This window comes from Panthera tigris, chromosome D4, assembly GCF_018350195.1.
Source record: "Panthera tigris isolate Pti1 chromosome D4, P.tigris_Pti1_mat1.1, whole genome shotgun sequence".
Lineage (NCBI taxonomy): Eukaryota > Metazoa > Chordata > Mammalia > Carnivora > Felidae > Panthera > Panthera tigris.
The window spans coordinates 38238671-38251182 of NC_056672.1; the positions used below are offsets into that span (position 1 = coordinate 38238671).

Consider the following 12512-nt stretch of genomic DNA (forward strand, 5'->3'; position numbering starts at 1 on the left):
CAAATGCTAATCCTGCCAGGTTAAAATTATAGGATACTGTTATCATTTTATCATTTCCAATTACCACAATATGGTATATGCAACAAAATAGCAAAATCGGAGTAGGCACAATTCTGGAAAAGAAAATTAATTATTCGATCTCTGCATAGGACATTATCACCTTTAAAAGAAGTACATGCATTTAATTGAAAACCTCCCTCAGGTTGATACTTAGATAATGTATTACATCTTTCAGTGCGTATTAAAAATGGCTTTCATTTTTGTAGAATAAAAGTTAGTGTTCACATCCACTAAATATTCCATCTGTGGATGTTTACCAGGACGTTACAGATCTTTGCTCAAGTCCAAAGAACTCTATACTTAGAATGGAATAGTGTGCAGGTCTCTACTCGTCTAGTCTAAATACATTTTTAGACACTTGGCAGAGACAGGTTTTAGAATCTCCAGGATCCCAGAGGCCTAAGGCTTTCTTACTTACTAGAAAAGCCCCTGTACATAAGAGCCTTCAACAAACTAGTGCTAAAACGCATACAGTATTTTACCACACACAGAAACATACTTTCTTTTCAATTTGAAAGGGATACTTTAACTCCCTCAATACATTTTAACAACATTTTGGTACAAACCATAATCAGTCCTTTCTAGAAATAATTATAAATGTTTCCTTACTTTTTAGCCTTGGGTCAAAGGTATTTAATAGTGAATTATCCATAAAATAAACTGCCCTGTGATAATCTGAAATTGGGAACTTTAAATAGTGTTCTAGCTAAAAAAGAGTTCTTTAAGAAGGTGCTCTGGGCCTGCCTGGGTGGCTCAGTCTGTTAAATGTCCAACTCTTGATTTTGGCTAAGGTCATGATCTCACGGTTCATGAGTCTGAGCCTGCACTGGGCTCTGTGCTGACAGCAAAGAGCCTGCTTGGGATTCTTTCTTTCCCTCTCTCTCTGCCCCTCCCCCCATTCACACACGTGCACTCTCTCTCAAAACAAATAAGTAAACATTTCTTTTAAAAAGGGGCTAAGATATCACCTAATGAAAGGCAAGGATGCAGGAAGAGAGAAAAAGCCCATTATTCTCCCTTATAAATGGTTGGAGGAAAAAAACAAAACAAAACAGAAAAGACATGACCCTTATCCTACCATGTCTCAATCTTCCTCCCTCTTTAGCTCTCACAGACAATCAACCAGTAAAGGACTAAATAAATAAATCCTGAAACTGTTCATTTTAAAGTTGTGGTTAATATGTTATCATCTTTTTCTACACAATTAATGCATTTTAATGCATTATTAATTATTAATTAATTAGTTATATTGATTTAGAAAATGAGAGACAATCACTTGCATAAAGTAAATATAATGGTCCTTATAATAATAAAGTGATTGGTTTCTACTGAGAAGTTGTCTCTTATTCTACTCTATAAATCCTGACAATTTAGCAAATCTGGGTCAGGTACCCTCCCTCCACCCTCTTAACTAAAACTACACTTACCCTGATCAAATAATTTATCACACTGTTCTGAAGTGACTTGATTACTTGTTAAGTCTGTCACACTTGACAGGCAGGCATGGTGCCTTGTTTACTGCAGAATGCCCAGAGCCTGTCGTAGCATCTGGAATGCAACAGCTGTTCCAGGAATATTTGCTGAGTAAATGAGTAGTGACCAAGGAAGAAAAGTCTATTTAACATATTATACTTTGTTTTGAATTAAGAGATTAGCAACAATTTGACCAAATACTTCTCTTGTTCATAACAAAGTTACACATACGTGAGTGTGTAAATACACACACACACACACACACACACACACACACACACTCCTCAGTGATAAATGGGCACAGCACTGAGAAGTAGGAGGAAAATCTGAGCCTGGATTGTGGGGGTGGGGCATTTATATAAAAGGTTACCAGGGTGATTAGCATAAAAGATTTACCAAAGAGACTCACTTGGAAAACAATCTTATCCAACGAAGTTAATCTACAATGAAATGATCGTGACAAAGCATTTCTTGAAATAAAATCTCACTGGAGAGCTTAGTTATGATGTACACATTCTGTACATGTATACATAATTTCAAACAATTCAATTTTTCCCCAAGAAACTTGCTTTGTTCTTTCAAACAGAACTTCATTATTTTAATTCAGGGCCAATGTTTTTAAAAATAGTTGATGATACCTCCAAACACCAGTGTCTGAATCAAGATATATAATCTGTCACCATGCTCTAAAGAGAAAAATTATAGATGAAATGGGACATATGAGAGAGAGATGCCTCCACCACAAGCACATTTGACTTTCATGTTGGGTCGAGTAAGCAGTGTAAAGACAACGATTCCCTTAGTAAAAAGGATGGAAGAGGGAGGGAACTTTGGCACAGAAAGCTCACTAGAGGATACCTCTACTATTCTATCTCCGGGTTTCAAGGTTCCATTTGTGCCAGCTGGACTATCTTCAAGAACATGTTTGATGAAAATGCCCCTCATCACTTCACCGTTGCTTAGACGACTCCCCATGCCTCGTCCACCAACAATGCTGATGCCCAAGGATTTGCTTGGTTCTCTCCAAAGTTCAACCCTATAAAGATAAATAAAATTGTAAACTCTTATAAGAAAGCTTAGAGAGAGAAGTCTCACAACACTGGGCTTTGCAATGATTTTTGGATATGACTCCAAAGTCCCAAGCAACAAACGACAAGACAGACAAACTGGACTTCAAAAAAATAAAAAAAAACAACTTGTGTTAATCAAAAAATACTATCAATAAAGTAAAAAGGAAACACACAGATTGGGAGAAAATACTTGCAAATCACTCTTTAGATAGGGATTGATATCTAGAATTCTTAGAGAACACCAAAACATAACAATAAAAAATTAAGCCTTCGGGTTAGTTAAGCATCAGGTCATGATCTTGAGCTGGTGAGTTCAAGCCCTGTGTCCAGCTCTCTGTTGACAGTTCAGAGCCTGGAGCCTGCTTCTCATTCTGTGTCTCCCTCTCTCTCTCTCTGCCCTTCCCCCGCTCACACTCTCGCTTTCTCTCTCTCTCTCTCTCTCTCTCTCTCTCAAAAATAAATAAGCATTAAAATTTAAAAAAATTAAAAAATTAAGCCGTCTGATTAAAAAATGGACAAAGGAATGAAACAGACTTTTCTCCAAAAATGATATACAAATGGCCCAAAAGCTCATGAAAGATGCTCAACATCACTGATCATTAGGGAAATGCAAATCAAAACCACAGTGTGATACCACCTCACACCCACTGGGATGGCTATTATCAAGAAACAAACAAACAAACAAACAAAGAGAGAAAGGAAGTGTTGGCAAGGAGAAATTGGATCCTTCTGTGCTGTTGGTAGAATGTAAAATGTTGCAGTCACTATGGAAAACAGTATGGAAGGATTTCCTCTAAGATCAGGACAAGACAAAGGTGTCCACTTTCACCACACCTGTTCAACATATTGCTGGAAACCCCAGCTAGCGCAATCAGGCAAGAAAAATATTCAGAAGGTATCAGAATTGGAAAGGAAGAATTAAAATTGTCTCTATGGAGATGACATAGTTTTCTATACATAAATCAAAAATAATCAAAACACTGTTAAATCTAATCAATGAATTCAGTAAAGTTGTGGGATACAAAATTAACATACAGAAATAAGTAACATCTCTATATACTGACAACAAAATTTCTGGAAAAAAAATAATTGATCTCATTTACAGTAGCACCAAAAATAATAAAATAGTAATACATTTAAGGACTTGACATTTCTCTACTCTGAAAACAAGACATTCACAAAATAAACCAAAGAAGACACAGATAAATGGAAAGGTATCCTGTGTTCATGGGTTGGAAGAATATTGCTAAAATGTGAATACTAACAAAAAACATCTATAGATTCAATGCAATTCCTATCAAGATTCCAATGGCATTTTTTACAGAAATAGAAAAAAAAAAAAACTCCTCTAGAATTTATATGGAATCACAAAAGACTCCATCTAAATAGTCAATGAAAGCCTGAGGAAAAAAGAACAAAGCAGGAGGCATCACACTTCCTGATTTCAAGCTGTACTTATAAAGTTACAGTCATTCAAAACAGTATAGTTCTGGCATAAAAACAGTCACATAGACCAGTGAAACAGAATCAAGAGCCCAGAAATAAACACAAGAATATATAATAAGGTCAACTAATATTTGACAAGGGAGGCAAGAATACTCAATGGAGAAAAGAAAGTCTCTTCAATAAATGGTGCCAGGATAATGGAATATTTACATGTAAAAGAATTGAAAGGGATTCGTATTTTATACCACACACAAAAATTAACTTGAAATGGATCAAGGACTTAAACGTAAGGCTTGAAACCTATTGTGATAATCTTTCGAGGACACATATAAAATCAAGCCATCATGCTATTTGCCTTAAACTTATACAGTGATGTATGTTCAATTCTCAGTAAGACTGGGGGAAAAGAAAGAAGAATGGTGATTGCTAGCAAATGGGGGTAGGCAGAAATGGGGAGTTATTATTTAACAGGTACACATTTTCAGTTTTGTAAGACGATTTAAGTTCTGGAGATAGATGGTAGTGATGGCTATGCAGCAATGGGAATGTTCTTAATGCCAGTGATTTGCACTCTTAAAAAATGGTTCATATGGTCAAAAATTGTAACAAAATTTTTAAAAACTCAATGTAATGTAAGTTAATGTAATGTAATTTTAAAAACTCAATGTAATGTAATGTAAGTTAATTTTTGCCAATTTATGAAATTTTGCCAATTTAAGGTTTTACCGGTAGTGAAACAAAATCATTTTATTAAACACTTTCTCAATTATATGTTTTATAGGGTCTGATAAACACTAATGCCATTCTGAAGCTGATTTGTTACAAGCAAATGCTGGACTCACACTCCTGGCTGGGACGCAGACCAATGTAAAAGTACCATTTTCCAGGAGCTCTAATACTGCAGACATTAAGAAACCAAGAAATTCAGCTACCCCTGAACAGATGGTAGCTTCTACACTTGGCAATCAAATCAAGGAAAAGAACATTCCTGCACACTCCATGTCAGAAGCTTGTCTCTGTAGAAATCCTCCTTGCCAAGGTAGACCTGGTACCTAGCAGTCCGGGCATGAAAAGCAGTGGCTGACAATATCCTACGTGATTTGATCCCACACCGCCGCCCTAAATTCCTCTCCCACAATTCTGCTTTCCTCTCTATACTCCAGCTACCCCAGCATCTTCTTGTTGTTCCTTAAGTAGGTCAGGCATGCTCTCTGCTCTGGGGCCTTGGTGCTTGCCACCTCCCCTGCTTGAGTGCACTTCCCCTACCCCTATAATAAACACAGGAACTCCTATTTAGTGACTGCATATAGCTCTAAGAGCTATGAATGCACTAAATTTATGTCTTAAGAAAAGGCTGGGAGATAAGAACAAGGTGATTTGCAGTGAGGTAGGTGTCTGGCTGGGAGGAGGAACAAGCAGCTCAGGGTGTTGGAAAAAAAGCAGAGAAACCTAGCAGAGAGCTCTGAGATAATGCAGTCTGCTCCGGGCTACAGGATGGGAGACAACGTTGGGCATTAAATAGGAAAACAAAGCATGGTCCAAACATGGCCTCAATTTGAGGAGCTTTGAGGAGTGTCCAGAGGACAGGAAAGATTGGAGTGTGGACTCCTGTGTAGTGAGGGAGGTCCCAGTAAGAAAAGGCTGGGTATAAAGGAGTACCATGGGTGGAGGGAGAGGACAGCCCCTGGCCAGATGAAGGCAGATGAAGTCAGCATTTTTTTTTTATTAGAAATCTATAATCCTAGAGACCTAACTATTTAGTTCGAAAGGATGTTATCAGGTTCCTGAATCTTAATAATATTTGTATAAATAGTTTAAACTGGTTAAAATCCTAGTCCTCATATTCTTTCACTGTGGGAATTCTGTGAAAGACAAGAACCAAAACTTTCTTGTTTCTTAAAGCAATTCCTAAGATAAAATGGCAAAGTAAAGATGTCAGTAAATTTAGCCATTTGTAGGGAGACATTTAAGAATTCAGAATACGTATGTAGGACTCCTTAACCCTTCTCTTAAAAAGGAAAAAAATAAAGCAAAGAAAGAAAATGTCTCCTAGGGTTCTTTGTAGTTAGTGTGAATTGGGGAGACCGATTCTTATAATTTCTCAAACAATAAAAATAGCAGCAGGAAACACTTATTAAGAGCTTATCATGTGCTCAGCATAATTCTCTAGATGAGTCTGTTTACTTTCATTCATTTTACAAAGGGAAGAGGCTCAGAGAAGTTAAACAACCTTTGGAAAATAGCACTGTATGTCTACATAGGGTCTGGCAGATAGTAAAGTGTTTTCAAATACGACATATTTGCCAGGAGAAAGGCTGTAACTCCTTAAAACACTGGGGAAGATAACAAGGACCGAGCTGCCGAATGACCAGAGCAAGGAACCAGACTCGTTATTCACTGAACAGGACACGGTAAAACATGCCGTGGACAGAAAAAAGGAGATGTGTGAAAGAAAAATGTTATAGAACATGTTCAGACTCAGTTGAACGGAATAATGGCAGCCTTCCTTGAGACCAATACACAGGTTTGTGGAGAATGAAATTCAGAAAAGCAAAGGTAAAAGAGCTCCGAGGCCAGGCTGCCTGAGCTCTGAACCGACTCCCTCTTTTCAAGTCCCAATTTTTTGCTCCTTAACAATTGTGTGACCCTCTGCAACTTATTTAGTCTCTCTTTTACCCTTCCTCAGCCGGGAAATGGATCCAGTAAGTCTCTCTATGTCAATTACTGTGAGGACCAGATTAATGAAGGTATGCAAGGTGCAAAATAAAGCTTTGGCACAGAGCAAGCAATCAATAAATCTTTTACTACTCTTATTATGAAGATTGAGATTATGATTACTGCAGCAAGGTAAGCAAGATATAAAATTCAATCCAGATGACAGATGAGAAAATATGTACCCCACCACCTTACTCCTATTATACCTATACGCTGCTTATTAACACAAGATACCATTTTCTAACCATCAGATTGACAAAAAAAAAACGTGTTTTTTAAATGATCCTATGATGTGGTCACAAGGACATGGGGAGAAGGAAACTCTCATATGTTAGAACTGCCTGATTTAAAAGTTGGTACAGCCACCTTAAAAAGCAATTTGACAACTTCTAATAAAATAAATAATACATTTAAATCTATGAGCCAGCAATTCCTCTTTTGGAAACATACCTAGATAAATCCTCACACATATGTGTAAGGAAATAGCTATATTTATGGCACACAATTATTGTAGTTGTGGATAAATGTTAACTACTCAAGTAGCAATCTGGGAATAAATGGTGGTGTATTCATGTGCTGAAATGCACTGCAACAACTAAACTGAATGAATTGAGTATCAACATGATGGATCTCCAAATCACTGGATTGAGAGAAAATAAGCAAGCAAGAAAACGGCACATAGAGTATGATACCAATTCTGTACATGAAAATCACATGCAAAATAAGAGTAACAGCTTATTTGCATTCTTAAAATTTATACTTTGCTAACAAATATCCTCTATTGCCACACAAAGTAAACTTCTTTAAACTGCATAAATGAATGTCCCATCATATTTCCCGTGTTGTAATGCATATTCATGACACTTGCTCCTCGTTTACTAAAAGCTCTGGTTAGTTCGACAAGCTTCCTCATGCTATTCTGTGAACTGTTCCCAAAAAATGCCTTAGCACAGGGTACCTTGTTTAAGATTTCTGGAAGCTCCAAACATATTCTCTCTGTAAAGTAGCTATCACCTTTAGAGATGTGAAGACTAAAACTCAGGCTAGAAGTATAAAAATCTTCCACTTCCGAAGTTACACCCAATTCTTTCTCATAATAAAATATCAGATGATTCCTGTGTTCAACATTTTTTATTTGCTTAGTTATTAGTCATGGCGGTGATTACTGACCAGGCCAACCACTGACTGCTTATTCTGCACAAGGCACTGTGCTAAAAATTTTACGTGCATTATCACACTGAATTCTCCAAATCTAAAAGATGTGATTATTAACCTCATTTTACAGATGAAGAAACAAACCTAGCAGAGATTAAGAAATTTATCTTAAAAAGTGTCAAACTTAGAATTCTAACATGGCTCTTAGGGACTCCAAACTTTTTGCATATTGTCTCCTAAAATCTACTTTTTCTCCAACAATGTTATTAAAAGCTGATAAATCTATCTTAAAATTAGACTTGTGATTTCTGTCCTCCAACAAAATTCAAGTTTATCACTAGGATCACCAGCTACAAAATAATTTCATCTAACTTACTTTTGCCTTTATCTTCATATAAACAAGAAACACCATAATCTATTTTCTGCCACAGATCTAGCATTTATATTTTGGTCTGAGTGTGAGAATGATTCAGAAAGACCTTGATTTCTTTAAGCAGCCTAAATAGCTTTACAAGAATTCCAATCAAAAAGTTATTTTATTTTTTTTTAGTGTTTATTTTTGAGACAGAGAGAGAGAGAAAGAGACAGAGAGAGAGACAGAGACAGAGCATGAAGGGGGAGGGGCAGAGAGAGGGGGAGACACAGAATCCGAAGCAGGCTCCAGGCCCCCAGCTGTCAGGACAGAGCCTGAGGCGGGGCTCAAACCCATGAACCATGAGATCATGACCTGAACTGAAATTGGATGCTTAACCAACTGAGCCACCCAGGAGCCTCTCAAAAAGTCATTTTAAATGGCTAGAAATGCTTACTGATTTTTGTGAAAGCAATATAAAATGTTTTCTACATTTTGAATATGACTCAACCAGAAATGTTTAAATGTAAGCAAGGAAATCATCAAACTGTATTACATCCCTGAATAGTAGAAATTTTTCTCTTCACAGTATTTTATTTATTCATTGTAGAATAAATATTAAGTGTTTACTAAATAAGTGCAAGAAACCATTATGATGGTCACTTGTAGATCTGTTTATAGGACAATCCAGTGACTACTTCTATTTTATACTTAATGCAAAATACCTTACATTTTTTTCCTTCAGTATTTTGTGTGTCTCTATATCTTGTCTATCCAAGTATATTATACTTCCTTGAAGGTAGGATTTCTGTCTTATACTTCCCTGTTATTCACAAAAACATGTGCATCCATAATCAGAGCTCAATAAATTCCTATGAAACTGAATTTGATTTTACTCAGCATGAATACAAAAATATGCCTTAGTGATGCATAGGGATATATAGGAACATATTTAGGAAAGTTATCTTTTCTATATATGAAATTGGCTCCAGATAGAGCATGGGTTAAAATAACTACAGCCTGTGATAACAAGATGCTTACACACGCGAGCGCGCACACACACACACACATGTTTTGAATATATATGCTATAAATGCTAGAGAAAATTTAAATTAACATTTGGTGGTATACCTAAGATCAAACTCTATAGAAAATATTATGCATTCTATCTACCTGTGCATAATTTTCTCTAGTCAACCACATTTTACCCCTACTACGTGCCAAACCTTTGTATACATGTTAGTTTCAACCCCGTGGAGTAACACGTTATCTTCTCCACTGCACACATGAAGAAACGGACGGTAAGGGATATTAAAACACCTTGCTTGATGTCACAGCAGCAAGTTGTAATCCAGTACTTGAAACCACACCTCCCTATCTTTAAACACTGAGTAGGCAGAAGACAGAAATAGTCCTTACCGTCTGGGCTGATTCCAATTACTGTATGCTGCATTTTGAAGCTCACTTTCTTCTCCCTCTCCTTCTTCTCGCTCTGGTAGTTCTGGAATGTCTCTGTTAAAAATTTACATAGTGAGTACTCCAAAATCCTAGTAAAACTATGCAAGTTTGTCTTATATATACCATATTATTTATTTGGCTAAAAATGCAGAGCTACCTTATATTTTTACATACTTGGCCAATTTTACATTAAGGGGAAAAGAAAAACCTAATGAAACAAAATGAAAACCTTATATTAGAATCAATCTACCACAACTTAGTCTGGAGATATAAGATGAACACTAAGATTCTTAGCTAGTCTGTTTCTTTCCCAAGGAAATATGGGAAAGGAACAAGAAAGGGATAAATGCAAGAACTTTAAAGAAAAACATTCAACAAGTATTTCTCTTTTTAAAAATTTTTTTCATGTTTATTTATTTTTGGGGGGGGGGGAGTGGGGGAGGGGCAGAGAGAGAGGGAGACACAGAATCTGAAGCCAGCTCTAGGCTCCCGTCTGTCAGCACAGAGCCTGATGCGGGGCTCAAACCCACAGACTGTGAGATCATGACCTGAGCTGAAGTCGGACGCTTAACTGACTGAGTCACCCAGGCGCCCCTCAACAAATATTTCTTAAACTAAACGTATAAGAGATAGAAGCACCATGTGGGTTATAAACTTGTATGGCCCTGATTGATTCCGTTCTTGAAAGAACTTATCCACAAGACAGAAAATTAGCATCTCCGCCTCCTAAGGACAGACCAAAGCTTTCCCTTCAAGGAAGACAGAAGATGCTTTAGGTCCAGCTTCAGCCCACCCAGAGGGGTCATGCATAGAATACTCCTCACAGAAAGCAGTGTACAATGTACCTGTATTCAAGGCCACTTTTCAACTTCTTTAGGAATTCAGATTTTGCCAAATGCCAGGCACGTAAAAAAAAATGTGTTCAGTCTGTTAACTAATTTTAAATTAAACTGTAAATAAAACCATATTGATACATACTTTGTTTTTCAAAAGGTATACTCTGCATCAATACATTGTAAGAGCAAGAGAGAATGATTAAATCGATTATAGTGTGTCCTTACACTGTTAGCAAAAATCGGATTTCTAAAGACATACGTGGACACATTCTTTTGAAAGCAGAGAAGGCTGTAAAAATTCTAATTTAATAAATGTTTCCAGTTGACTTTTATAGAAGCTGAATAATCTAAAGAAAGTGTATGCTCAAGTTATGTCTATTCTCCAGTGATATGAATACTCAACTCTGTCAAATTGTATAAACTTTAGACTCTGAGATCAGAAGTCATGTAACCCAAACCCAATAATCCATCTGTGTTTGAATGTGTTTCACAACATCTTTGGAAAGCAACTGTCCAGGCTCTCCTTGAATGTCTCATTCTTCCTTTGACCTAAATGTTAGATTTTTGGTTTCATGTGAAGAGGAATTCTGCCTATCTGTCCTACCCATTGTCATATGTTTGAATTCCCTTCCTGTGCAAATTGAGGTAACAAGGTTCTGAATGAGGCTGGGACCCAGGAGCCTAAGCGTGACAGTGGGACAAGACTGATGGGAATGGGTCCAAAAAGGGGATTTAAGAAGGATGTTGAGGAGCAGACTGAGGACTAGAGAGACTGAGGGAAACCGTACTCCTGAAGATACAGGGTAGACAGGTGAAAACTAGGCTAACCCTCAGGAAATACAGCTGGAGGGAAAATGGCAGAGAAGCCGGTATGGAACACAGACAATAATGAGAACTTAAAATGAGTTCCTGAAATATTCAGTGACAGCCATGGGGATGAGAGAAGTTCTTACCCATCAAGCCCAAGCTCAGGGAGCTACACAGACACCCTCTCAAATACACTAACCTCATGTTCCTACCTTTTTAGCTGTAAGACTAATATCCCGAATCCTCTGATACAAAAACTCCATTTTCTTCAAATGATTCTATAATCCTAGAATCCTTTAATCAACCCAGATAAGCTCCTATAAATGTGCTGTTCATTCATTCCTTATCCATCTTAGAATGTGGTTTACAGGAATCAAGTGCCGTGTGCTCCAGAGAACAGAAGGGACCAGTTCTCTTCTCCTGAACTCATTTGGCTAAGAATGAATTAGACTTCTTTGCACCTGTGTTTGGCCACTACCAATGACATTTCTATCAAGTATAACAACTCTTTGTACATCTGCATTCAGATTTGAGAAATTGGCACAAGGTCACACAGTAAAGTAACAGAGGTAAGGTATGAACTGAGGCCATCTTATTATAAAACCTGAGCTCTAACCTCCATGCTATACTGTCCCATATTTTTATACTGGGCTTGTGCAATTCTCTCTTTGAGTACAAAGGTTAAGAACATAGGGCCTGACTGTTTATATTCTAATCTTGGCTCTGCCAATTAGTAGCTACGGAACTTGGACAAATTGCTTATCCTCTCTGGTGCAGATTCCTTTTCTACAAAATGCAGGCTGTTTTGTTTTGAGGGCCCTTGTACTAACAGCAAATATACTTTCTCTGCAATGAAGCAGGTAGTCACAGCACTGGACAATCCAGGTCAATGTGCTGGGAGGGAGCACACAGTGCTGAAAGTGGCTGTTTCTCTAATGACTTTTGAGAGCTTGTAAGGCCTCAGAACTTAATAGGAATATGATGTTACCTTGGCATAGTCTTTAAACTATTCGAAATAATATTTTAGGGGGATACTGGAATTATTGCTTTACCATTTTGACAGGAAGCTATAATCAATTAATGCCATTAACCATGAGACAAATTCTAGAGAGGGGTATGGCTGAACTGTGCACAGGGTGG

At 37.3% G+C, this 12512-nt stretch overlaps 1 protein-coding gene across 9 annotated transcripts in view; it reads right to left on the reverse strand.

Annotated features, from left to right (window-relative positions):
* Nucleotides 1–12512, reverse strand: part of MPDZ (multiple PDZ domain crumbs cell polarity complex component) — a 162082-nt gene that overhangs the window by 40874 nt on the left and 108696 nt on the right. For all 9 annotated transcript variants that reach the window (XM_042963855.1, XM_042963861.1, XM_042963858.1 and 6 more), the window contains 2 exons: nt 9691–9783; nt 2392–2569 (listed from right to left, as the gene is read on the reverse strand). In XM_042963855.1, the coding sequence (XP_042819789.1) occupies nt 2392–2569; nt 9691–9783 (271 nt within the window). The remainder of the gene's footprint in view (nt 1–2391; nt 2570–9690; nt 9784–12512) is intronic.